We start from the raw sequence: 27,963 nt of genomic DNA on the forward strand, positions 1-27,963 counted from the left end.
AAAATACGTAAAATATGCCTTAATATGCATATTTCTGGACTAATAATAGGCCTTATTCAACCACAAAACAGCATGATTCATTAATTAATATGTTTTTGAAAAGCGTGATGCCGCAAAAAGTTGAAGCTCGAAGTGGTGGGGGATGACTGTAAACCTAACATTTATAACCTAAATAAATACGCAGACATAAATAATAAATACAATTTTCATCAATTCTTTATTTTCCCATAGAAAATACAACAATAGAAAAAAATATATTGTTCCGTACAAACTATCAAAAAAAAACATAATTATATCTTATATGAAGTTGACCACTATTAAATTACAGTTTAAGGAACAAAAAAAAGTGGAGTTTTAATTAGGGTTCATTCCTGAGAGCCTGTACCATATCCTGCCTGTATACACTGGGAAACTAGAGTAAGTATTGGAGCTGCGTTTGAGTACTGGAGAGGTTTTTGAGAGCAAAAGGATATAAAAATGGATGCTATGGTTGCTACATTGCTGTTTAGTCAATGAGTAAAATCCAAACACTGCATTTGTAGCATAACGTTATATTGTTACTTGTCGGTACACGGGGTGGAGCTTACATGCTCGGAGCAGGAAGAGGTATGGTGAGGTTCATGGCCGGTGCGGGGCTGACTCCTTTGGAGTTTTTCTTATGTTAACACAAGTTGCTCATTAAGAGGAAAACAACTTTGGTTAAAAACAAAAATTCTTCAAATTATCCTTCTCAAGGAAAAGTTCTTATTACATACTTTGCAAATGTCTGGTCACCTCCTGGTGACCTTGGGCAGATAATGCCCCTATTTGGCAATCAAGTTAATTCATTCATTCAGCAGAGCATAAGCATATCTTAGATTTGACTTGTTGCTATTCAGCTGTCAAAAAAAAAGCTGGCTTTTTGTTTTATGGAAGAACGGCAGTGACAAGCACCATCCAGTTCACACACACCTCCAACCCTCAGGATGAAGGGGTACTGCAAGTGCCTCCCGTATGTCATTCCTGTGTATTTTATTGTCCGATACAATGATTGTCACCCTTACATTAGAAACCCTACACCGGCTGTAGAAAGCCATGGTGTATGATAAATGTTACTGCAACATGATATTATTGGCATTTAATGATATTAAATGCTGCATGTGACTTTTGAGATACCGTCTTGCTGTGTATATGCTTCTTTCCTATTGGAATAATCCACGAAAAAGCTCAAGAAAAAGCAGAGAGGAGTTGAATCTTTGCTGATTGCTAAACTGAGCTCTCGAGGAGTACGCTGACGTTTCTTGTGACGTCATGCTCTTCGAACTATGTTTTTGTGCCATTTTAAAGGTCTATATTCCATTGAAATATGGCTCCATAATAACGAAATTCATTTCACAATATAATGAAGTAGGAAGGGAATGATGGCGAAATTAGACATGCAGCCTCTTTCTGTTTGTCACGTTCATGTTTATGTCAGCCTGTAACACCTTTTGTGTGGAGGATGACATGTGGCTTCCTGGTCTGTCAAAAAATAAATAAATACAGAGCTTTTCTCACCGTGATTTCTCTCCTCTGCGCTCTAGTCGACACTTCCCTCTGGGGAGAATACGAAAATAAGAACAACAGAGGTGGATGTGAAATCACAGGCGTAAAGAATGAACTGCAAATGTCAAGGTGTCCATGGCTTGTTACTCTACAGTGTGCAATTGTGCACCTGCATCTCCCTAAGCTTGGGGGAGGTGTGGTGGGTGGGGGCGGGTTAGTGATTGGTTGTATGTTGAAAGCGGTGAAAATGTCAAGAAAACATGCTCCGGGCCACTCCAGGTGGGAATAGACGTGATGGAGGATTGTACTCTGATTTGCACCCGTAACCTTCAGCAAGCAAACAACAGCAAACATCTCAGAGGAGCTGCTGCATCTTGTCTGCTGTCGAAATGAAAGGACCTTCATTGGGTCCAATGAAGGTGGAGGGGAGCTGACCCTGAATCAGCATGTCAAGTCAATTTAAACTGCTTCCCTTGTCTCCTTCATTTGACCTGGGCCACAAGAGAGCTGTCTGTGTTACCTCCATCTTCTTAATTGTGTTTCGTGTGGCTTCCTCTCTATCACCAGACCTGCAAGTCATTGCAGAGGGATTTATTATCCATTATTATTCTGAGTATGCAGTATGGAAACACTGTTGTTACGCTTTCTCTTGCCTGATAGTTGTTGCATGTGAATAAGCTTTTGGATACATAATTGGTTTAATTGACAGGCATACAGCATGTGATGCCATGCAGATACAGGATATGTGGCGAGGCAGCACAGAGCAAAGTTGATTCAGGGTAATGCATTTCTTCTTTTTCCTTTGCAAATGAGCAATGATTTCATCATCTCTCAGTGGCTGATTGTAGCTGGCACTGTTGATGTTGTAAACATGATAGTCGCTTAAGGCGCGGTTATATTTTTTTTCCCAGGATGAGACATCTCCAGAGCGCGCAGCCTTCGCTTAAGAAGTTGTTTTCCTCCCCCCGCCTCTTAGATGTGGTTTGAAGATTTTCTGAATATGGTGACGCTTGCTGCGGGTAACAGAACTTTTAAATGCAGATGCAAGCCCTCATTTCCGCAGCGCTGCACACGCAGGCTTCAAGCCAAACTCGTCTGCATCCAAATTTTTGACAGGATGTGACAGAACATATCTGATGAGTTTGCTGTCCCTGAACTCTGCCAATTATGTGAAACAATCCAAGTGTTCAGGTGGTGTTGTTGCCATCATTAGAGGTTGTTCATCATCATTATTTAAAATAGGTGTAACTTTGTCGAACAGAAGCACCACCAACCTTGCACTATGTTGGCTTTAGTTGCCCCCATCTACTTTTCGCGGAAATAACCTTTATCATCGTGTCGTTGCACGTCAAGTAGCTCACATCGGGACTGCAATCTATCTGTGGCAGCGGGAGAGAACCTATGGCTTGCGAGCGAGATGTGGCTCTTTGGCTCTCAGACATTTCTTAACATGATACAATTTGATTAATTAATTACATTTACATTTTTTATTTAGTGCGGGTGGCCAGAGCCAGTGCCCGCTGTCCTTCCATTTTCCAGGTCAGACACCGAAACGCGATTATTATTGGATAATGCGGCAGCTTACACGGATCATTGAGAGGTCAAGAGGGAAACTTCCCTCCTTGAATAAAATAGCTAATTCTGCAGCGCAAACCCTTTTGACCAAGAAGATGGTGGAAAAAAAAGAAAGATGTGGAGTACCGTACAAAGCCTTAAAGCACCTGAAGTCACATTAATGCTAAGAAGTCTTTTATTTCTTATTGATTAGCATAGGTAATAACGTGATTAAAAATAATTTATTCAGAGACTTATTATATTCTGAAATTCTTGGTCTTGCTTAAAAAATGCACGCATTTAGTTGTATTCAGTGTTAAAAAATATTGTATGGCTGTCTTGAAAATACAATTTCAAATAAGTAGCTTCCATGGCTCTCTTAGCCAAAAAGGTTCTTGACCCCTGATCTATGGTGTTGGGTAGGTGTTGGGACGGCATGGTCTGATGCATTATTTTATGTTGGAGTCCAGTAAGACCAGAAAAAGTCACTAGATTTGTCGCAGTTTGCTTTTTTTGCATCGCTAACACTGAATTACCTCCTGCGACGTTGTCTTCTTCTCTGGCAGACCAGGTGTGTAGGAAGCAGAGCCACGATGCCATCTACTGTACGGAGTTGTAACGGCAAGCCAAACAGACAGTCCCATTATAATGTGTTCAAGAGCAAGGGTAAACATGTAGCTCCAAATTTAAAGAAAAAAAATGTATAAATGTATTTGTGGTGGTCCAAATGTATTCGTGGCGGGCCAAAAAGAAATGAACGTATGGGAAACACTGTGCATAGAACTGTCACTGGTAGAGAAGCGATTCACACATAGCCAGGGATTCATAGGGCTTAGCTACCCCGAAGAGGAACAATATTATACAGGGTGTGCCATAAGTTTCCATCCATTGGAAAAATAATCATTCATGTTGGACAACTGTTTTTATTTATATAATATGCGCCATATGAGTACCGTTGTTTTGAAAACACATGATGTGTTTTCCACTGTTGATGAACTTGCAGTAGGACAGTTGAAGTGATGCTTGTAATGGTGTTGGTGATCCGTTCCTTGAGATGATTTATGTCTGGGAATCTGATATGAAACCAAAAAAATATATATACATTATACATTTGTAGTGGCCATGTATGGAAACTTAGGACCCGTCCTGTAGAATAAAATCCTGTATACATAAATACTATTTCCTTGTAAGATATAAGCATGCAGATAGGAAAACACCCGCCTATTTGCCCAATAAAGGCACAGGACTGCGGTGTTGCATGTAAAATAAACAAGAAAAATGTTACAATGATGAAGATATAATTGTTATCCAAATCCTGTACTATAAGTCAACTATAAAATGAAAGCTGTGAAGCACAATCTTCTTGGAAAAAGTGCATTAGAAGGATTTATGTGCATATTTCTAGGAGTTGTGAGTGAATGATTCCCATTGTTTTTGTTAAAGACGAGACACTGTTGATGAACTTGCTGTGTATTTAGTATTTTCGATCACACACACACACACCCAAGATAATATGTGGCCGCCACGGCATATGGAAATACCCACACATGCATGATATTCATTGTTACTGAGTGCTGTGTGCGTTTTTTCTAATGAGTCATCTTCTCCCCACAGCCTTGAGCCAACTCCATCACCTGCCAAGGCCCAGACAGCCAATAAACCAGATGGTGAGTTTTTTCTGCTCCTGCTGATGCATTCAAGCAGCATGCAGGATGTGCTAATACATTTTTATTAAGTGTCCATACATGAGGATCAACATCAAATCTATGTTGCATTCAAGTGTCACATTAGATACCTTGAGAGAGGGTGCATATATTCACCTCGCACTTTTAATTTGGTGAAAGTATCCAAGTCACAGCCCAATATAAATCAGTGTTGTTTTTTCCCCCAAAACACAGGATCCAAGACTGCATCTGCAGCAGCAGGCGCATCGGCTCCTTCCTCCCGACCTCCGTGGGTGACGGACCCGAATTTTGCAGATCGCTTCCATCCAGATAAGACGAGCACGGTGGTGACACGGCACCAGCAGCCAGTTCAGCCTACGCCCATGCAGAACCGCAGCTCCATCCTTCAGGCGGCGCAGCAGGCGCCCGAAGACAGCGGGAGGACCCCCATGTGTGGTGCCTGCAACAAAATCATCAGGTGAGGCAGTTGTTACGTAAAGAACATAATTGACAAAAAGCAAAAAGTAATATAATTTTTAGTGTGTGTGTGTGTTTACATTTCACCTTTCTGTTAGAGGTGTCACGATACATTCAGCTCACGAGACGATGCGCGATATTGGGTCCACAAGAACGAGAACAGATTATATTTTAACATTACTTTGAAGAAAACTACAATGACAAAATGTAGAACTGGACAAACAGACTTTATTTAACCGAGTCACAAAACAATGCAGGTACATTTTGAAATGTTTTCTAATGTTGAATGCATGACCTAAGCATGGTGCTTTGAACTGTTGAACTTTGCAAAACAATTACGAAAAATGATAAAAGTTTAAATTATGACAGCTACTACAAATCATTTATGTTGACATGTAGTTTTGTAAAGACACATGTTCAATAGATCGCAGTAGATTATAGTTTTGTGTACGCTAAAAGATCTACACTTCCCATGATGCTTATACCAGGAAGTACTGTATGTCCAAATTAGACTCGACCATCAGATGTTTTGATCTGCCAATTCTTAAGTAACTTTGATCAAATGTAGAAGTATTACTACAGCTTCTGCGTGGACGTTAACACAGCATCAGCAACACGGGTTCATGTGTTTATGAAACTAATTTCCGCAACTACCTTTGTAATTGTACCTTCATCAACGTACCTGGTGGAATACCAAACAACAATCCAAAAGGTGTTCTGTCGGATACATTGTTGTGGTCGGCAGCCATACATTTTTAAATAAAGACCTGTCAGAAGTTTGCAAAATTTCCGTGTTTGGTGTTCCCGTAAGCAGAGAAACACTTTCCAGCTGCACATTTGAGTGTTTCCTGTTGCATTCTTCAGGGGTCGCTACCTGGTGGCCCTGGGACGTTCTTGGCACCCCGAAGAGTTCACGTGTTCACAATGCAAGGTGGTCCTGGATGAAGGCGGCTTCTTTGAGGAGAGAGGTTCTATCTTCTGCACCAAGTGCCACGATAACCGCTACGCCCCAAACTGTGCAAAGTGCAAAAAGAAGATCACGGGGGTAAGAGGGGAATGCGGAGCTGCGTGGTTCTTGTCTAATCCTGAGACATACTGTACATCTAAGGAGGGCTGTTTTTTGTGCCTCATCAGGAAATCATGCATGCCCTGAAGATGACCTACCACGTTCAGTGTTTCAAGTGTGCAGCCTGCAAGACTCCCATTCGGAACCAAGCCTTCTACATGGAGGAGGGAGAACCTTACTGCGAGAGAGGTGATGACCACAGTGCACTCTCCATCTACTCAGCACCCTGAATACAAATAGAAAATGATGTAATAAGGTTAGGCTGCACGCATGTTGGCCCCACAGTGAGGAGATCGGGAAGATCTGGGTTCGAATCTCCGTTTGGGCATCTCTGTGTGGAGTTTGCATGTTCGCCCCGTGCGTGGATTTTCTCCGGTACACCGGTTTCTTTTTTATTGGCCTGCGGCACATTCTTAAAATCTAATTTAACAAGAAAACTAAAAATGAAAATACAACAGCAAAAAATGGGAACAAATCTGCAGTCATTTTTACAAAATTAAAGTCAAAATATTAAAAGAAAAAAATTTACGAAAAAATAAGTTATTTAAAAAAAACAGACAAGACAAAATAAAGTTGTCATTTTTGGAAAATTAGGTTGGGGAAAAAGTTTAAATGTTATGGGATTAAAGTCGTATAGTTACAAGAAGAAAATGTACAAAAATTATTTAAGAAAGTTGAAATGTTTGGAAACTTTAAAAAAAACAACAACAAACAAAGGGCAAAGTTGATACTAATAATCGACTTTTTCACCGATATCACAAAGCTGAGATGTCGTTTTTTTCTCTTTTTTTATCTTTATCAAAGTGGCCCTTGCACCCTTTCGTTTTTCACTATGTGGCCCTTGCTGGAAAAAGTTTGGACCCCCCTGATTGAAATTAAACCAGGCTACATAGGAGTACAGCCAACTTGTTGTAGTCTGGAAAATAATAGAACAGTTGTTGTGTTCCAACAAACAATGTTAATTGTATGAAAAAAAAGGCTAAACATTACAAAAAAAGTTGTCAGAAAAAAATAAAAATATGTATTTTGAGAAAAGCTCAATTTTCATGAGAAAAATGTGTAATATTCCAATTTTAGAAGAAAGAAAATAGATTGCATTTTACAAAAAAGGCTTAATATTATGAGAAAAAAGAAAAAAAAGAGGTAAAAAAGTTAAAATTATCAAGAAAAAAAAGACGTTTTACTGGAAAACAGTTAAAGAGAAGAAAAGAGAACTACAGTATTCCATTGCTGCGTACCTTAAAAATGCAACATGAACTGCACACACAAAGGAAGCCATCCGCAAATACGCCTCAGTTAAAGTGCAGTAGGCACACAGAATGAGTGTTACCTATGTGAACGATACATTGACGATGCCATCGCAGCGTAATGCACATGAATGTGGAAGCCAGAGCGCATGAACAAAAGCAGAACCTTGCAGTTCACTGAAGAATCCTGCATTAGAACACATTTGACGCATTTTGTCATGCAAAAGGGGCAGCAGCAGCGGTCTCCATACCTGTAATATGTGCCGCTTTTGCTCTTTAAAAAGTTATCACGCAACATTAGGGGACATGAACATGTAACCATGTTTTGGAGAAAACGAACCCCCCCTGCGGGAATCATTTTCCTATATAGAGTATATGTTTTAAAAACATCAATCTCGCTTGCATTAATAGGCTGCATCATGACTGCAGCCACATTCATTAGTCTGGTTTGTACATTTCCATGTACCCTCATCTATTTGGCTGTATTTGTGTTGTTGAATCTTGTCTGAATGATTGAGCAGTGGTGCTGCTTCATCACAGCCCTCGTGCTGCTCGCACCGTATGATACCTTTAGTGCAGCTGTGCTGACTCCGCTTCTTTTAAGGGCCGGAGCAGCTCTTGTGTTGTGATGCTAGAACACTTAACACAGTGTCATTGTGATGAACCAATCCAATAATCCTCCCTCAGTGATGGGACAAAACCGCTAAAGCAGACTTCAACTGCCCTCGAGTGTCATTCAGTCTTCTTCAGAGCAGTGCAAAGAACGACTGTGTTTGAAGGTCAAGTGCTGTTGAAATAAGGCGATGAGGACCACTTAAAAGGTTACCGAAACCTTCTCGCGCTGTAAAAGTCTGCCAACCACCTTCTCTTTCTTTCTCTTTTCAGATTATGAGAAGATGTTTGGTACCAAATGTCACGGCTGCGACTTCAAGATCGACGCCGGGGATCGCTTTCTGGAAGCGTTGGGCTACAGCTGGCACGATACGTGCTTTGTCTGTGCTGTAAGTCAGAGCTTCTCCTCGCGCACTGTGCCATCTAAATGGAAACAAACGACATCTCACGGGGAAGCTTTCTTCAGCAGTAAATACACTCAGTGGTCACAGCATACACATACAGTACAGGCACACCTGCGCCACCTGAGATCCGGTACGAGGGCTGCTAGGAGTGTTTGATGATTCAGCCAAGGCTGTTACGTGCATTTGTATGCACTGGAACCTCCAAATCCATTTTGTGATGATAGTTGACTTCCGAATTGTTCAAAGTTCAAAACAAGTTTTCCCTACAGCAAACTCAATTTCACTGGGGACCAGTGGAGGTGGAGTCTGGGCCGCATCAAGTATTGGGAGTAGGGCCGGGAATCTCAGGGTACCTCCCGATACGATACACACATCCATGTGATAACACCACTGTTAGTTCAGTGTTGGTGTTTACTTGCCCCTGTAAGTATGGAAGTAACACGGAGCTTGCCCGGATGTTGCCGGCTGCAGTTACACTACTCTTTGATGTCCAGCCGCGAGTTTGAGACCCCTGCCCTACAGGAAATAACCTAAAGTGAATGACTGCAACAGTCGCAGTCATTAAACCTTTATTAACTTTATTAATGTAGTTGCTTTTTCCTTATTTGTACTGGGCACGCCTTTTCCTGTGTCCCGATAAATGCCAGTTCTGGTTCTGTGGTTATCATCACATTCTTCAATTTGACCGTCACTTTTTAATTAACAAAGTGAACAAAAAAATGTAAAAAAAAAAAATAATTCAATAATGAATATAATATAATAAATATATTTTATTAGGGCTGTCAAATGAGAAAACATTTTAAACAGATTAATCACGGGTTTCAAATGAATTAATCATGATTAATCACCATGTCACAATATGTCTGAAATATGCCCGTTTTTACTGAATTTTATTGAAAAAACTAAAAGACAGGGCGGGGTTATATGTATTTGTATATACTGTATTAACAGCGCCAAAATAACTGAAAATGTAAATCAAGTTAAGAGATGGCAGACATGTCTGAAAATGTACTTACCTAACACTGGTTTCTTTCATCGCAGACAATCCGAATGAGACTTGGAACTGTGTTATTATGAGCAATGAGGTGTTGCGTTCAAAGACACCACGTCATTTAAGTGAAATTCACATGTTCTGAGTCAATTTTCTGGGATTTCTTAAATTGTACTTCCACGTTAAGAGTTACAAAGTGAGTGATAAGAACATCCACTTGTTTTTTTCCTTTGCATTTGTGTACACCCACAATAAAGACGTCGTCGTGATGTTCGCACAATGAGGACGTGCCGTTGCAAGGACGAATACACTGGAGACGTGTTTGTGTGGAGTTGACATACACGGTGCTGGAATTGTACTGCTGTTGTTGTGTTCAGGTCACAATAAAGTTAGAAAAGAGCGTCAGGCTCTGTGTGTGAGTCTGTGGGGACGCTCCACTCTGCCACCATTGGCCGTCATAACAGAGAGCCGTGGCTTGCCATGATGCGTATGCCTTTATTATGCTTAAAAACTATAAACGTAATTAATTAAATAAATTTGTTATTTTTGATTTGGATTTTTGATTGCTAATTTTTATTATATTTTCTCATAAATATAAAAAAGAAAATGCAAGAAAAAAAAGCATAGCACACTTGTGGAGTTAATCCCCAAGTATTTTTCACATTTTTGTCTTTTACTCCTGAACTGCTTCACACGAAAAAGTGAAAATTTGCCCAAATGGGGGAATTAATCATTTCTTAGATGCGCTGCGATGCGGACATTGACAATCGATTAAATCAATCCATAAATGTCAATAATCGACGCTGATGGAAGAAAAAAAAACAGACAGTTTATGGTGGCGCACCTATGTGTAAGACGCTACCAGATTGGCTGAGCGTAAACTCCAACCCGCACCCGCTGGATTTAAAGCGAGCGCCTGGAAGCACTTTGCCTTTCACGTAGTTGAAGGTAAAAATGAGCTTGACCAGAGCCAGACAATATGCAAGCTTTGTCATACAAGCTTAAAATATTTAGGGAACACGACAAACCACATGGCACGTTTCCACCCGAACCAGGAGGAAAAACATCCAGCTGAAGTTGCTGCCAACCAGAGAACCATCGAGCAGGTGATAACTAATTTTCCACCCAACTGGGAAAATGCGCCGTGAATCACAAAGTCGACCGCAAAATTTTTTGCGAAGGATTTGTGGCCGTATTTGGTTGTTGAGAAGCAGGGCTTTCGTGCTTTGTTGGGCATTTTGGAACCCTGATACAACGTCCCACCCTCACGTTATTTGACTGACACTGCGATTGTGAATAAGGGCAGCTTATTTTTTTTTTGGTTATTCACAATATACTGACGTGTGCAGGCATTATTCTTTTATGAGAGCCGCTGGTACAGAAATCTATATTTTGTATGAAAGCTCTTTTTGACTTTGCTATACAGCAAAAATATTATTTTGCCAGAGATATTATGCTCAGGATTTGAGTTTGAATTCAGAAGTCTATTATTTATTAGTGAATCATGGCAGATTTGTCTAATGTTGGTTATGTTGATCTTTTACTGTTTTTGTGTGCTGAAGTTTGTTAATTTTATACACGCTGCTACTGGTGCACTTTACTTTTCCTGCTGATTCTGTGCAATGGGAAATACGTTTTTTTAAAAATTGATAATCAAATTAATTATTAATTAAATTCATTATTAAAAGATAATGGAAGTAATTTAATCTGTTTCATGTTTATTTCAATTGTGGATCGTTACAAATATGCTTTGTTTTAGTTGTAAGAAGAAATTATACATAAAAAAATATACATGAAAAAACTGACAAACTATTGATGGCAAACAAAAGATGCATCGATAATCGTTTTATCATCACATCGCAGGCCTCTAAATCGTAATCGCATCGAATCGTGAGGTGGCCGGAGATTCCCAGCACCTACACCACACGGTGGCGCTGTCATTAAACCTCCAAATTTGACCCCCATAAGTCTATGATTGTCCAATGATTAGAGAACTTAGAGGATATCCTGTTGCATGTACGCTTCCAAAGCATTTTTAGCACAGCCCATAGGGGGCGCCACAAATGTCATTTACAGTCAAGTGGGGAAAAAAAAGTTGACATTGTTTTTGTCCATCCTTTTCTTGTATTTGATTGAATGAACTTGTGCAGGTGTACCTAATGTTGTGGTGTATAAGTTGTGTACAAGAGCAACATGATGATTCCCACCCTCTTGTCTGTTTGCTTGCTTTCATGTGTAAAGCTGTGTCAGATCAACCTGGAGGGGAAGACTTTCTACTCCAAGAAGGATAAGCCTCTCTGCAAAGGACATGCCTTCGCCCCCGTGTGAGACACGGAGCTCCACTGCATCAAGAGGAGGAAAAACCGCCTCCCTGCATCCCGCTCTTTCCTCAGTGGGCCTGCAGCAGCATCACTCCTTTGCTCTTCTCCAGCTCCCTCCTCCTCCTCCTCCTCAGTCAGACACAGCCTGTTTAGTTTGGATGTTAGAAGCTTAACACTGCTGCTGTATGTCATACCCGATACTGGACCGAGTCAGCAAAGGATCTCCATATCATGCCATCGTTTACTTTATAGCCACTTTTGATTGTACATCTTAAAAAGTCATGAATTTCACGCTAGACTTGTTCAGTTTGAGGTCCACTCAGTGTAGACGCCATGAAGTCTCTGCTAATCTGACGTATGACCACAAGATTCAGTCAGTGTTGACCTTCCACTTCCACAACAAATCCTGATGACGCTTTGTTTTAAAGACAATGTTTGATGTTCCCAAAGTTAGGTTAGAATACAAAACATGTTTTATATTCCTTTTGTTAATCTCGTCCTGCATTTATTCATTTTTAATTTCCACAATATGTATTTATATTGCTTCAGATTGTGTTTTTAAATAACTGCTGGAATGATTGAATAAAGTCATCATTAATGATGCGATATTACCACACGTAGCCGTCTGTCTAGTTCATGGCCTCACTCATCTCAGCATACCACTGGCAATCGCAGTCAGCATCATTTAGATTTTTATTTTGATATTGAACGCAACCACCGTGGATACTACAAATCCCAAAATGCACTGCGATGTCACGTGGCTTCTCCTACTTTGGTGACGCTGTTATTGAAGCGCGTTTAATGAAGTTACCGGTTTTAAGTGGTAATTTTAACTATTTTAAATGCGCCGGCTAGCTGTTGCTGACCTTTGAACCAGTAGCCACTCTGGACTTCACCCTAAAGGCTGCGGGGCCCTAAGCAGCCGACTTTGTGGCTTTACCCATGAAACTATTTTAACCTGGGCAGTATGCTGACTAAAACTACGGTAAGTGCTAATATTAGCATGCTAACAGCTAGCAGCCCGCAGGGATACATTACAGAACATCTACAGTAAAAACATTACCACAGACTGTATAGTATAGTATTAGGGGCACATTGAAAAAAAATCAGCTTTGAAGAATAAAGTCGTATAATTACGTGTCAGGGGGAAAATATGTATGTGCCTGAACCAGGAAGTATGATAGCTGATAAGGGACAAAAGACATGTGACAAAGTGCTCCATTGAATTGAAGGTGTGTATTATAATGAAGCCTGTGGTATTCCATTATGACTTACTATTAAGGCACTACCATCATCAACCTTATGAGTAATTATGCGTACTGTGCACCCGTGCATCTACGGATGGCAACGGTTGCTGCAAGTAAAACCCCTAGTCCTGGAATTAACAATATATAATTTATTTACAGAGATTTCAGGTTCAATTACTATACATACCTTTCTGAAATGTCATAGATCGATATATATATTACATAAGGCCAAGTAAATACTTGAAAGCACTTAGAAACGAATTTCCAAAATTCTACCCACAAATCCATTATTGTCCAAAAAAGTACGGAAAATCGCCTTTCGCTCAACTGTTTTCCTTTGCACAAAAGTCTTGACAACAATTTACATCGACAATAAGGAACACAAAAGGTAAAAAAAATAAAATAAAAATAATAAAAAGAAACAAAAAGAGGGATTATACAATTGCATAAGCGCAGTGGCATGTAATAAGTACAGCATTTTTGACTTGCAGAAAGGCAAGGAACATTGACTCAAGAAGAGAAAACAATTCACAAGTACACGCGTCATATTTGGAGAAAACAAGAGCTACAGGTCATGTATGCACACACACACACACACACACACGCGCTTGTCTTTGACTCAGCACACACCTTGACTTGGAATAGTGAGCGATACAAAATGTACAGTTGTGATGTAAGCAAATGGTGCACACGCGGGATGAGAAGAAGATCCGGGCAGCTGGTGACTTACATTACCAAGATGTGTTTACACAACACATCCTAAACACACACACACACACACACACACACACACACACACTGTACAAGTGCCATGGCTCCTGTAACAATGGCAACAAGTGTTCCTCACAGTCCCAGCGCAGTGAGCGACTCGTATGGAAACGTACTGGACGTGCGTGCTGTGTGATGACAAACAATAAAAACAACCTTCCTAATTTGGCCTTAACACTGCAGAAAGTCTTCACTGCTAATCGCCAAACAACAGTTAAATAGGCAAACACGTCACGGTTTAGACTTGACAAATGCGGCGCAACTTAAATGTCCTTTTTTTTTTTTTAACTTCTCCTTAATATTTGGCTTCATATTAAAATATAATTTACATTTCTTTACAAAGTGATCAAACATACACACGGACGACATTACGGCTTGAACAAACGGTACAAGTCTGCAACACAAAGATGTCGATGCCGCACATAAAAGGGGAATCAAACTTTGGTTACCAATCTGGCTCACACACACGCACACGCACGCACGCGTTAAATTGTATGCAAAGTGGCAGCACATGGCTGCGATACAAAACCTTTTATATTACATGTGAGAGCGTGTGTGATCCTCTGCAACATTTATTTGGTGAGAGAAAGGGTTGAAATTAAAAAGTGATATTTTGGTATAATGGCGTCTCTGCTTCCAATGTTGGGAAAACCCCTCAGAGATGAGTCTATGTACTGCATGTACAGTATGTACTGTATACAAGTATCAGGGCCACGCTCAGAAGACATAACTAGCATAAAGAATTATGAGAATGAAGTTGAAATATTTCAAAATCAAACAAAAAAAACCCCGAAAATACAGTACGTCACTTTGAGCATTGTCATAATTTTACAAGAAAAAAAATATGAGAATAAAATCATAAAAACTGAAGAAAAAGGTGAATTTTACAAGAAAACTGTTATAGAAAAATAAGTCAAATTAGAATAATAATTTAAAGCACACTCATAATTTTGCAAGAAAGAGTTTTTTTTTAGAATAGAATCATACAAATAAAAGGAAAAAGTGAATGTGACAAGAATAGCTATTATAAAAAAATAAAGTTATATTGAAGTAAGCCTGTAGTTTTGCAAAAAAAAAAGTTGTATTTTTATGAGAATTATAATACAATATATTGTTAATGAGAATAAAGTTGCAACACATTTTTATGGAAAAAAGTCTTAATTTTAGGAGAATAGAAAAATAAGGCAAATTCGAGCAAGAAAAAATACGAGTTTTTTTTTTTTACAATAAAATCATAAAAAATAAAAGAAAAAAGTGAATTTGACAAGAATAGCTATTAAAAAAAATAAGTCAAATTAGCAGAATAATTTATGAGAATAAAGTAATATTAAAGTAAGCCTGTAGTTTTGCACAAAAAAAATCGTATTTCTATGAGAATTATAATATAATACATTTTTAATGAGAATAAAGTTGCAAACAAATTTTTATGAAGAAAAAAAGTCTTCATTTTAGGAGAAAATTGTGTAATTTTACAAAAATAGTCATGCAAAACAGGTGATGATTTAAATCATGTAATATTTAAAAAAAACATGCATTTTGAAAAAAAAAAAGCAAAATGAGGCAGCATTAAAACTGCACAACACTACATTTATAAAATCAAAAGGGGGGGAAAATGCTATTTTATCAGGCCAAACCCCCCCCCCCCCCCGATAATGCAACTAAACTCTTGACTTTTGAGCGTGGCCCTAATATTCGTTGGTTATCAAAGAGAGTTAAGATGCCGCATTAAAAACTAATCATCCTCTTCCCAAAGCACAGGGGAACATAAAAGTACATTCCAAAAATCGGGACAATCATTAAACAAGCTCCGGTGTGTCCGATTAGGGGAGGGGGGGGATTTCTGGAGCGTTGGCCAGCTGTTTGAGTGAGTGTGTCTTTAATGAGAAGGGCCCTCTTTCTAACTTTAGAGACGTCACATGCTACCCTGAGGAGGAGGAGACACAACAAACTATGGCTGAACTGGGGATTGAACGTGTGGATCCTCTCTTTATGGGCTATCTAACGTCTTCATGCAGTGGAAGGTGTGCTGTGTGAATGCGCAGTAAGCGTGTGTGCTACAATAATGTATGTGCTGCAGGAGGAATGCAATTAGAGGACATGCGGCGCCTGTCGTGTTCCAGGCCCTGCATGTGGAACGCTGCACGTGTGGCTTGCTTGCTGCAAAAGTGAACACGTGTGAAGACACGAGCGAGTCCTCCCTCAAAAGAACAAAGGTATGGATTTAGGAACTGTGATGTTACATTCAGCAAGGGAGAAGGTTCGAAAGCAAACAGTGAGAGACGTAACATTTAGACAGTGAGGAGGGAGCGAGGGGCGGGGGGGTGCCTGTTGCCTCCTGTTTGAAACGGATGATGTCATTTTTCAGTTGAATTCAACGACTGGCTGTTCGAATTTCGGATGAGATGATGCTCCTTTTCGTAAGTGCTACATAAGGCATGACGTCACAGATGTGGAAATCAGGCCAGTGAACAGAATTGACTTGCAGGAATATGATTGTGTCATTTTGAAATGTTCCTCAGTCGACGTGAATGAAACCTTTGCAATCTGAGACAGCTCACACGGTCCATTCCGTCTTCTCTCGACTCCCCTCTTGGCCCGTTAGCACTCGCCATCTGACACCAGGAAGATCATGGCTTCCTGTTTGCCGATGTCGGCCATGACGGCAGCCAGCTGGTTGATGTTGCCGCTGTGGAAATGTAGCGCCTCCCACAGGTCCAGGATGGCCGAGGTCGGGCTGGCTTTCGACGCAAAGAAACTCATATGTCTGCAAGTAAACACACAAACACACAGAACACCCATGCCTTTCATTTAAAGGTCCCTTATAATGCAAAATGGTGCTACAACAGTAATGGGTGTCCCTTCTTACCACCAGACATGACAACAATCTACCATCTCCCTCACTTGTTTGCTCCACTTGTATATCCTCATGGATATATCACATTACCACTTCACAAAGGACAAACAAATAAATAAAAACAAAACAGAAGAAAAACTAGGCTTCGCTACACATCTTAAAATAAAGCCTGGAGCTCAACCAACTATCCGTCAGTCAGCTGGAAGTTTTATCATTTTGCTTTTCTTCAGCTGGGCATTATGGTATAAACAAAGACTAATAGGAGTGTAAAGGTGACTATAGGGGTGTTATTTCATGTTTACAGAGCTCTAATAATGGTAAAAAAGTGTATTTTGAACGTCAAACAGTTTTTTTCTATGTTCTAAATATGAAAATATGCCATTTATTAATATTGAATCCTATTTCGCGCAAATTCACTTACTGCAGTTGTGTCTGGAACCAATTAACAGCGATACATGAAGGACTACGCTGATAAAGCTGAATAAATCCACGTGTTTATCGATGATCTTACATTGTCATTCATTAGTGGTGAGTCCCTTACATTTTATACTTTCCATTCTTTTTAATAAGTGCCTGAAGCATATTTAGGGCTTAAACCTGGATTGTATTGCGAGTGTCCAATGATAGGAGGGGGTGAGCCGTGTGTCAAAAATAGACATTTTTATGGGCGTCTCTATTACTTGCGTTATTTTGCTGATAAATCTGGAATGGAACCCCCAGGAAAAGTGGGAATTTTTCTGCACTATAAGGAGAAAAGCATTGGCTTAGTACAGGAAGTGAAACAGCTGGAACTTCCACCCTTTGGAACGACTTGCCCAGTGCGAGACAAGCTTTGAAACTTTCTTCCTGTATTTCACTGAGCTACTATTTCTTCTTAGTCAGAGTTGTAGTGTGCAGCACATTGCTTCTTCCGTGTTGGATCAAACTCCTCCAACTGCCATAAAGCAAAGCTGAAAAGCAATTTTCACTCGTCGCCCAACAGCAACTTTAAAGCAAAAGCCTTATTCGTCTTTATTTGAAGTTAAATCCCTTTTACTAAATCCTATATGGACTTTTCACACTTCACACAGTCGGAAGTGACCTTTTCCCATTTTAGGTGGCCAACCTTTGGCCATCAAACCCAATCAATGACAACAAAGTGGCGGTCTCAGTCGGCCGTATATTTGATGTTGAGTGCCGGCTGATCCCCAACGTCCTCGCGTCCACTTGTTGGCTTTAATGGCCTTTTTGTGTTCTTCTTCATGGTGGGGGCCTTAACTCGTGTGGAGTGCACACAATGCGTTCAAACACACAGCAGCACTTCATCCTGGAAGTGCACTGCCACGTCAACACTTTGTAGACTACTTCTCAACTTGACAAAGGCTTTTTTCGTTTTTTTTTTTTTTAACAGTATAGGGCAACAGAACACAGTATTAGTTTTGTTTGTGGTAAGAAAATTCACTTGAAAAATAGAAAAATATTGTGATTATTGTTAAATGGTAGCGGAACAAGTGTCATGTTTATCCCCCCCCACAGTAAAACACGTTGTTGAGGACAGATCAAACAACAAGCCAACAGACGTCGACGTCCTTTCCTCAGGCCTAATTGAGAATTGATTGTGCTGAGCAAAGCAATGCTAATTAAACCTGCACAGCATCAATTCAGGGGGCGATTAATCAGGGCAAATAAAGTTGATGGGACAAATTAACTTGACCTATTTGATTTCATTAAGAGGTAGAAATTAAAATTGGTGGATAAGGAATCAATGACTGCGGCTCCTCATCCAACATACCAATGGCGTAACTTTGAAATGGTTGCAGCTTGGCAAAAAAAAAAAAAAAGAGCCAAAAACTTTTCTAATCGCTGTTCAGCATTCTAAAGGGCAAGTTAAGCGTCAGACATTCAGCAGCTTAACGGAAGAAAAAAGGCCCGGTAAGCTTAAAGGACAACTGCATTTATTTATTTATTTTATTTTGCCCATCATCCACAATCCTTGTGTGAGACGTGAACACATACTGTATGGCTTTCCCTTTTCTGTGCATTCAAAAGATATGGCAACAGCTAAAAAGTCGCAGCTAAGAATGCATGGAATGGGAAACACTTATTCCTCCTATAAAGCCTTCTGAAAAAAACAAAAAAAATCACCAACCAGGCTCTATTTACATATGATGTGACGTGCATATTAACCAAGCTACAGCGGCATTGTTATCATCATTTTTTATCTTTTGTTACTACTTTACTGCCGTAGTGACACCTCGCCACAGCACACCGGCTAGCTACTAGCACTACTGATTTAATGCACAAAAGTATTGTAGGTGTGAAGTATCTGAAACCCTCCTCCTTACGTCGCAAAAGTGTAAGTAGTTTATCTTAAAATTAGCACATAACTTCTTCTCCACTGCTGTTTGATAACTTGCTAGCAACCTTCGTGACACTTTTTTACAGTGGGTCTGTGAGTCGCGGCTGCATCTTTCCAGGTCAATAGTGTGTGTGTGAGTGACAGGAAGAAAAGCTCAGATTCGCTTTAGGGGAAGTCTACACTGCAAATATCAGACTTGTATTTTTCAGGCTTTTTTTTCCCTAAGGAAAACATAGCATCTCATATTTGGGTCAGTATGATAATACAGTACGCCCGCGGTTTTTGTGGCAGTTCCGTTCCATGACCGCCAGCCAATAGTGTCACACCAGGAGTCTGTTTTTGACTCGCATACCTTATAGATTGACGTTAACATTCTCCTCCGGTTTCGGATCAACGTTTGCAATAATGATTGTTGCAATGCTTCAATTAAATTCAGCACCAGAACCCTCACCTTCTCTCTTCAAATGCCATTTTTCACTTACAACACAATCAAGGCTTAGGCCCTAAATATGCCTCACATGTTTATTATACATATTTCGAGTATAAAACGTATAATTGCTCACCACTAATGCATGGTAATGTAAGATGATAACAGATGATTAACAGATGTGTAGCCTTTAGCCTGGTCGTCAAGCTAGCATTAGAGGCTAGCGGGCTAGGCAAGGCGTTTCTCCAAGCCGCGTCTACATAATCCATACTCATAATAAATTGTGTTCACCTACAGTAGCTGCAAGTTTTGAGGCCGGATTGACTGAACTTGATTGACTGAAGCTAGTGTTTCCGTAACAAACAAATAGCGCACAATGAAACAAAGTACAAAATCTTGACAAAAAAACATTTTCAGTGAAGCAAAAAGACATACACATGTAAAAACTGTGTGCTTTTGTAACAGTGGTACGTGTATGCTGTACATTTGACCTGTATTATCACTGATTCATAAATTATTACCAAGAGCTATGCCTGGTACAACAAAAGGTACTTTTGTTTGGGCTAATAAAGCGATGACAACAAAAATAGCTCATCAGAGTTAAATTTTTTGGCATACAATGCCATAGATATTGATGTAAGAACTTTTGTTATGATCAAGAAAACCACGGAAATGGCTAGATATCAGCTCTTAAATGAAACTCTTATAAGCTTTTTTTTTGGTCATCATTATATTTGTCCAAACGAACGTACCTTTCATTTTACCGGGCAGTAAAATGAACAAGAAACCGAAGCAACAAAGTTGGTCGTGTTATGATTTCCATGACTCTAAATAAAATATTTTGGTTAAGCAATATTTTTTATCAATATCAATGTAATAACTTATTTTTAACTCATTCAATACCAAATAAATATTTATCCATTTTCATAAACCCGAACACCCGATCCCGAAAACGTATTTATACATCTTTTAATTTTTTTGGTGCGAGAGGCAAAAAGATAACAGATGTCACTTCTAAAGCAGTTTTAAGCCATAAAAACGGCCACAAGGTGGCAGAAGTGCATTCGATAAGAGCTCGGCGTGGATCATTTGCATGTATTAACACACTCGACAGCAAGGAGGAAGTGGAAGAGCGTGGAGGAGTGTAGCGTGCAGAAGCTTACGCAATGTAGGGAAATTTTAACGCATGCACACACACACATGCGTGCCTGCACACAAACACACACACACATGCAGACACACAGTTTAGTTCCAAATGTGAAAATTGTAAATAGTTCATGGTGTTATATTTGTACATAAATAGTTATTTTGATGTAAAACAACCCTTTTTTGTGTTGTTTATATTTATTTGAACAATTTGTGTCTAAAATGGCCGGTCCTGAAGGGGTTGTCTTTTGAAAAATGGCTGGGATTGAATGAGTTAAATTTTAATAGTTACGTATACTGTATCTCTCGCTCTCTTTTTTTACTACACAGTTTTTGTATATACAATTTTTTATAAAAAAAAAAAAAACTACAATAAAGGGATTGTGATGCAATATTTTTTTCCTATTTGATGTTTTAGACTAGACTGTGGCTGAATGACATCATGGATTCATGCTAATTATACTAATAAAATGCAATTACCTGAGCTTCTGAGACAAATTCTAACATTGTGGAGCGAGTGCAGGTTTATTATTCCAAACAAAAGGATCATGTGCTGCAGTGTGGAGCGTCAGTACAAATCAGGTTGTGCTGCATTACTTGAGAGGCTTTGTGTAATCCGCCTGTTCCAGTGTGCTGCCGTGATCAGTGAGCAGATACACTTTGTACTATTTACCTCTCCAGCTTGAGTCTTTGTGCTAGCATTCTCCAGTCAGCTCCGTTGGGACACGGGGCGTCCAGGCTGCTGCAGATCTTCTGCCTTATGAGGTACGGGATCTGAAAGGCGCTGGGCCCTGCTAGAGCAGTGGCGTTACTGTCCATTAACAGGAACTCTGAGTCCACGGCTCGGGTGTCCTGTTCCGTACAAGAAGAAGGAAGAAGAAGAAGAAACACCGTGTTGAGTAACTATAAGACCAGGTGAGCTAATTAATGCTACCTTGGTGATGTTAAAGTCAAGGCTGAAGCTCTGTCCTTCGCCCTCCACCTGCCACACACACAGCTGGCAGGTGAGCTCACAGGTGGTGAGGCTGAGGCGCTCCAGAGTGAACGTGCAGTGCAAGTACCGCTGGGAACCGTTCCAGATGTGGTAAAACGGGATCTCCTGCAGGCAGTGAGCACAAACGGGCAGTCAGAACGACATGATCCAAAACATCACCTCCTATCGCTACAACTAATAGAAGATCATCAATCGGAAAAAGACTCTGACACTGTGGAGGGAATATCACACTGACAACATGAAGATGGAGGACGGCTTCTGACTTTACATGTGGTAACAACATGAAATACACACATTTATGCTTTATCGGGGTGGCCAAAGAGTAGCCCGGGGGCATGCAGATCACTTTTTAGTGGCCTGTGGCGTAGTCTAAAAATAAAATTAAACACACCGTGCATAATAACGTTACGAAGGAGGATTTGGGCCACTCTGAAAAGAAAACAGGTTACAAGCGAATATGGGAAGACAATAACAAAAAGTCAAAAGACTACATATGAATATTACTACAATCTCTTTGCTTTGCCCTGTACTGTATAACATAAACATAAACATGCCTGTCCACTATATGGACAAGGGTATTGGGTAGGGGTATCACAAGAGACTCAGTACATGAGACCATACCCGAGACAAGAGCGAGGAAAAATATAAAATAACATATAACAATATATTGAAATCTACTAATTGAACTTCTACGACATTCTTCTGCACTCTGTGCGTATGCTAGTGTCCCCGCCTCCAGCCATCGAGACAAAGAGACTGACAAAAGGGCTCACTTCGTTCATGACATTGTTCTATGGAACAAATGCGCCAAGGTTCTGAAACCAATGCACCAATGCCTCTTTGGAGGCAGGAGGTGAGGAAAACAGACACGCATACATAGAGGCCGGCAAAATGATCAAGTTCATTATCATTTATTGTGTGATTTTGACATTTTCTTTTCTAAACGAGAAATCTTGTTACGTTTTAATCTCCCGAAAGCTGGTGACAAGAGATCTTGTGACACTCCTGCTTTTAAAGGGATATTTCAGATTTTTTTTACATGACGTTTTATGACGTCCCCATCTTGTTTACGCGAGCGTTCCACACTGCTGATGGGGATGTCATACAACTTCATGTCAAAAAATCCAAACTATCCCTTTAAGGTAACTCCCAAAACAATGCAGGTGCATTTTGAAATGTTTTATAACTTTGCCTGAAGCGTGATGCTTTGAACTGTTCACCTTCTTTCCACAAATTGAAACAAAACCTAAAGCTAACAAAAATTGTACAAGTTCAAATAATGACGGCAGTTGTAGCCGCTACTACTAATAATTTATGTTGATGTGTAGTTATGTAAAGACACATGTAAAATAGATTGCAGTAGGTTAGTTGTATTGTATGCTAAAAGAACTACAGGACTATTACACCCATGATGCTTAGAGTCAAGAAGTGGCGCATTTCCGAAATAGAAGCAAATAATATCCCATGCTTTTTAAGTCTGCAGTGATCGTGTTTTGATCTGACAAATCTTAAGAAAGTTTGATCAAATGTAGAATTACTACAGCTAGGAAATGTATTTATTTCATGACCTATTTATTGATTAGTTAATTTGTGCACAACACTCCCTCCATACTAGCCCAACCTCTGAAGGCTAAATGCACTGACTGATTAAGAGGTGTGTCCCAAGACTTTTGTCTCTGTAGTGCATGTGCACAAAGCAGCTTCCAGTACATCTGCTGCAAACTCCTTCAGTAGGATGCATTTCCTAGAATATATTCAAGGCTGATGATTTTGACATCTTTCTCTGTTGTTGCTTCATGCCTCATACGCATATCCCCAGAGAGAAATGGGAACTAAAAGAAAGGGCAAAGGAAAAAAAAAAAAATCAGGGCACGCTTTTACTCATCACTTCAGCCTCCCTGGCAAAAATGGAACCTGGGCTGCAGTACCTGCTAGTGACCAAACAGGGGCACTGTTACCCAGCCAGACGGATGGTGCAGGTGAAGTGCTCAATAGCCTTCTCGGGGACCCCAGTGGGACTAAAGGCCTTTTTTTCACTGCACTGCTGTGCAACACTTCCAAATAAGCAGGTTCAGTCCAGAGGAAGCTTTTGTTCTTGGTACAATGTTACTGCTGTGCTTGCTTGGCACAACCTGGGCATTCTCTACAGGGACCTGGTGCTGCTACAAGTTATGGCCAAAGCATTTTCTAGTCCTCTTTGAACAAGCCTTACTGGACCGCAGTGCAGTGCACGTGGACAGCTTCCAGGATCCAGGTTGTGAGCTTCCAGATATTTATTTCTCTTCCATATTTCATGTAAGCTCCCTTTGAGGAAGCAGCAGCCGGGATATAATCAATCAGCTTGCAGCGCTGGGTTACTGCACACGACCCAGCTCTAATGTGCACCGAGTATACAGCTTACACGTGCACACCAGCGAACAGCAACATGCTCGTTCTCAGCTACACAGCAAAACAATTCCCGACTCTCACAAAGTTGTATCATACTAAGAATGAAAATACTAAAAGAACCAAACACGGAGACTGAAAAGGATCAACATAGAAGCATCCGACAGCTTATTTAAGACTGAATGAAATTTAGAGAGATGCTTGTTTAAGAGAATAAGCATTATTATGCATTAGATTGAACCTTTTTGGGGAGAATTTAGTTTCTGTTTTCATTTTCAGTGGTCAACTTATTTTTACACTTGTGTGACCATTCAGAATGCTTAAAAATGTGACGTGTGATTGAAACTTTGAGTTAAGTTGATACTGATAAATATTATGTGTACAGTTAAGTGTGCAGTTTGACCCTGAAACAGATTCTTTTTCAGTTCCCATTATTTGTTAAGGTACAAAACGTATTGAAATATCAATAAATACAGGCATAGCCAAAAACATTAGCATGTTTGGCCAAAAACATTGGCAAAAAATGACTGTAATAGAACAAATCCTAACAAGGTTGATGCTATTGTGCTGTTGCACTACAGGCTCATATTCATCAAATTACAATAATACCATATTGACTTGAATACAGAAGTGTCTTTTTTTGTAAAAGCAAACTGGGAGCGGTCGTCACATGGTGCCTGATGACTTCTCCTGAAGGCAGTCAGAGCTTTTCTTCCTGTTATTTTTAACGAACACACCACATGTTGGCGTAATTAAACCCCAAAGAGCCGACTAATGGGGTCACTTTCAAGAATCACCACCCTGGCACACACCTGACAAGGACGTCTGTAAAATTTGATCTAGATTACGGTAGTTGAAAATCATGGCCGTCATTATCTTTTGTAGGGGCACGAATCGTCCAGGAGTCATTGACCATTTTTGGCTAATGGTTATAAAAGTTTGAGGATATTTGTATTACATATATGCTAGCATGTGTTCCAAAGCATTTTGAGCACAACCTACAGGGGGCGCCACAATTGTAATATACAGTTGTGTGAAAAAATGAGGACACGCATACAAATACAGTGGAACCCGTTTGAGTCAACATCCCTCAGATTGGCTGAATCACGTGGACGTAAGTGGCTGTTGAAATAACCGAAGATAGCCTTTGCTTGTACATTTATTTGTGACTTTCATCAGAGACATAAAGAGAACAATAGAATTTTTTAACCTACAGGAATTGGTTGATATTGTTTTCCTCCATTTGTGCAAAATTTAAATGGGTGCATTTTGTTAGTTGCGTAAGGGGGATGAAGGAACAGCTGACAAATCTACTGCGAAAGAACAAAGGACCTTTGGTGCTATGACGAAGCTGTGAAGGTAAGTAGTACTTCCTTCCCTGTCCCCTACCACCCTTCTGCATTTGCTTTTATTGATTTTGACATAACCACAAATACACTTTTGCAAAGTCGACAGGAGGTCAACATAAACGTGGTCGACTTAAACGGGGTCCACGGTATCACTATACACACTTGGCACTCCTACTAAACATCCCAGCTCACGCTCACATTCTGAGTGACCTCTCCTGCCCCTGCACCCCTGCAACCCACCCACACACACACACCTGGTAGCCAGCAAGCAGCTTGCTCCTCCAGTGGGCCTGGGGCATGTCGTGGATGGACAGGCGCAGGTTGTGGTAGCTGTCTTTGAAAAGCAGGACGTGAGGCTCGTCAATCAGCCGACCCCCAAGCTGCCGCTCCATCTGCATCACCTCCTGAAGAAGGGGGGGAAGCATGTTTACCACCACAGAGGAGAACACACAACTCTACGATTCGGGTGCACTTTTTAAAAACTGTACGTAGAACAGGAGACATAGAGTAAATAAAAGCCTATACGCGCACGCACACACACACACAGTACAAAGAAAGGCAACAGTGCATCTTAACACAAGAAGATAGCAGCTCTGCATGTGGCCACAGCGGGCAACACCCACTTGTCTCCACAGCGCTTTAATGTCACCACAAGGTTGATCCCCCCCACCTCAGCATGTGTGTGCGCGTGTGCTTTCAGCTGCCAGCATTAGCATGCAAACACAGCAGCCACACAGGACTACATGGGCTGTGATGAAGGAAGTGTACAAGCCATTAGTCAACTGCTCATTGTTCCCGCATGGCCAACCGCCTTCATTTCATTTCTGTGCCAGGAAAGATTTGTAGAGACACGCTTAATATTTTAATCTCCATGGGGTTTCTTCAGGTGATCATTTACTGTCATCTAAATGACCATCTGGAACGAGCTGATGGAATTCGAGACCTTTTACGCTCGTCCATCAAAGCCAGAAGCGTTAAGTTTGGAAGAATCCAACACTTAAGTCAACCGAGTCAATTATAAAAAGTGAACTGAAGTCTAAAATTAGACATTTTATAATTGGCCCAATGTCTGGCAGCAGAGGGCAAACATGTCTAAGAAACACACCGAGTGGTCCTCTCATTAGGTACACCTGCACAATCCAAGGAGATCTAAAAGAAGAACTGCATTCAGATCATAATGTTCAACTATATGGTGTTATTAATAAAGGTTTCAGTTATAGTTACGTTCCCACAAAGCATACTTGACTTAGCTTAGTGACAGAGTTACACAAATGTAATTAGTTACCAAGGAAAGTAATAAATGTGTTCCTTCCTCCTCCTGGTACTTCCTGTGTAGTATTAGTGAACAATGGCGACTGAAGCGGCCGCCACATCACTGACATATCAGCACATAGTCACGCACACGGTAAAGGTGATGGCGTTGTAATGTTTGAAATAGCAATTCATTAGATTGGTGGTGCTCAATTTGTTTGGCTACGGGACCCATCATCACTCCTCGGTGAAAAGCAGCGACCCAAATTGTGGAACTTTTTCAACTCAAATGTCTCAACTATCTTACATTTAAAGGTCTCAAGTCCCCAGCGGGTAAGCGGCTACCTAGGCATGCACCTTGTGGCGACGTAGCACGCAAATAGCACGGACAATGATGCGAGGTGCGTTCACATCTGGTCATTACATTGTTGTTGTGTTTTTTCCTAGGCAAAAACCCCACGACCCACTTTTGGGTCACAACCCACCAGTTGAGAATCTCTGAATTTGATGACCCATTAAAGGAAGACAGTAACGGCATTAGTAACGCCGTTATCATTAACAGTGTTACCCCCAAAACTGGTTTTCTGTTTGTGGTACCAAATAGTATTTGTTTATTTCATATCCCCTCTGAGTCTTTGCTGAACATTTTTTTAGTAGTTTTACTTTTTACAACTCAATTGTTCTTTGTAAGGAATCAGAACCACAAGCTGCCTTTCTGGTTATGTTTGGGGAGCTCTTGCATTGGTAGTTTAATATTAGATTGTGCAGGTGTGCTTAACGCTGCGGTGTGTATAACAATAAAGACATTTGTTGTGGAAGGCGTGTGGACATGCTATGATGTCAGCAAGGACGTCTCATTAATGTGGAGAACGGGAATCATTTCAGTGATTCAATTTTCTGCTCTCTTTCCCCGGGATGGCCCGGCCTCATTCCAATCATAATAAGGAAGCTGTTAATTATATTTCGGGAATCTCTACCTGCTCGCTCCCCCGAATGAGTACTTTTCAGCTCAGCCTGAGTGCGGAATTTTCATGTTTGCTTTGTGCATTTCTAATGTCATTGTTTGCCTTGTGCTCAACCACCTTGTTAACATGGATTTTACCCCACATCATCCCCCCTTGTTGTCTATCTTGACAGCAGCATCTTTGTTCGTCTCTCTGAAATACCAGTATACTGTATATTCAAGACGTACAGTATCATGAATGTGACAGTGTTGCTGCTTTATGTGTACTGTCGTGAAAGAAGCTTGGGGTGACAGGAGGCCAGACCATTACTCACAGGTCTAATGGCTTAATAACAGGGGGCAGCGTAACCTCCTAAGAATTCAAAGCCCTCTGCTATTAC

The 27,963-nt window shown here is 40.4% G+C and overlaps 2 protein-coding genes and 1 long non-coding RNA gene across 13 annotated transcripts in view; 2 read left to right on the forward strand and 1 right to left on the reverse strand.

Moving 5' to 3' along the window:
• The window catches only part of pdlim7 (PDZ and LIM domain 7), a 42,290-nt gene extending 29,819 nt beyond the window's left edge, over nucleotides 1–12,471 (forward strand). For all 6 annotated transcript variants that reach the window (XM_054791922.1, XM_054791924.1, XM_054791920.1 and 3 more), the window contains 6 exons: nucleotides 4,693–4,745; nucleotides 4,977–5,220; nucleotides 6,084–6,264; nucleotides 6,354–6,474; nucleotides 8,418–8,533; nucleotides 11,781–12,471. In XM_054791922.1, coding sequence (XP_054647897.1) covers nucleotides 4,693–4,745; nucleotides 4,977–5,220; nucleotides 6,084–6,264; nucleotides 6,354–6,474; nucleotides 8,418–8,533; nucleotides 11,781–11,867 — 802 coding nt within the window. In that variant the 3' untranslated portion in view covers nucleotides 11,868–12,471. The remainder of the gene's footprint in view (nucleotides 1–4,692; nucleotides 4,746–4,976; nucleotides 5,221–6,083; nucleotides 6,265–6,353; nucleotides 6,475–8,417; nucleotides 8,534–11,780) is intronic.
• A 161-nt stretch (nucleotides 12,472–12,632) lies between these two features.
• LOC129189819 (uncharacterized) lies at nucleotides 12,633–27,525 on the forward strand. Of its 3 annotated transcripts, XR_008572884.1 has the most exons (5): nucleotides 12,633–12,845; nucleotides 15,783–16,088; nucleotides 16,241–16,292; nucleotides 16,478–21,555; nucleotides 21,638–27,525. It is a non-coding gene; the product is annotated as an uncharacterized LOC129189819 (long non-coding RNA). The 3 variants fall into 3 exon arrangements; XR_008572883.1 differs by having other exon boundaries at nucleotides 15,783–16,292; XR_008572882.1 differs by having other exon boundaries at nucleotides 15,783–21,555.
• Nucleotides 12,767–27,963, reverse strand: part of unc5a (unc-5 netrin receptor A) — a 199,361-nt gene continuing 184,164 nt past the window's right edge. For 2 of the 4 annotated variants that reach the window (XM_054791917.1, XM_054791916.1), the window contains exons 13-16: nucleotides 25,623–25,772; nucleotides 21,575–21,739; nucleotides 21,314–21,492; nucleotides 12,767–16,639 (exon numbers count right to left, since the gene is read on the reverse strand). In XM_054791917.1, the coding sequence (XP_054647892.1) occupies nucleotides 16,474–16,639; nucleotides 21,314–21,492; nucleotides 21,575–21,739; nucleotides 25,623–25,772 (660 nt within the window). In that variant the 3' untranslated portion in view covers nucleotides 12,767–16,473. The remainder of the gene's footprint in view (nucleotides 16,640–21,313; nucleotides 21,493–21,574; nucleotides 21,740–25,622; nucleotides 25,773–27,963) is intronic. The other 2 variants (XM_054791918.1, XM_054791919.1) reach the window with 1 other exon arrangement.

This window comes from Dunckerocampus dactyliophorus, chromosome 11 (assembly GCF_027744805.1).
Source record: "Dunckerocampus dactyliophorus isolate RoL2022-P2 chromosome 11, RoL_Ddac_1.1, whole genome shotgun sequence".
Classification (NCBI taxonomy): domain Eukaryota; kingdom Metazoa; phylum Chordata; class Actinopteri; order Syngnathiformes; family Syngnathidae; genus Dunckerocampus; species Dunckerocampus dactyliophorus.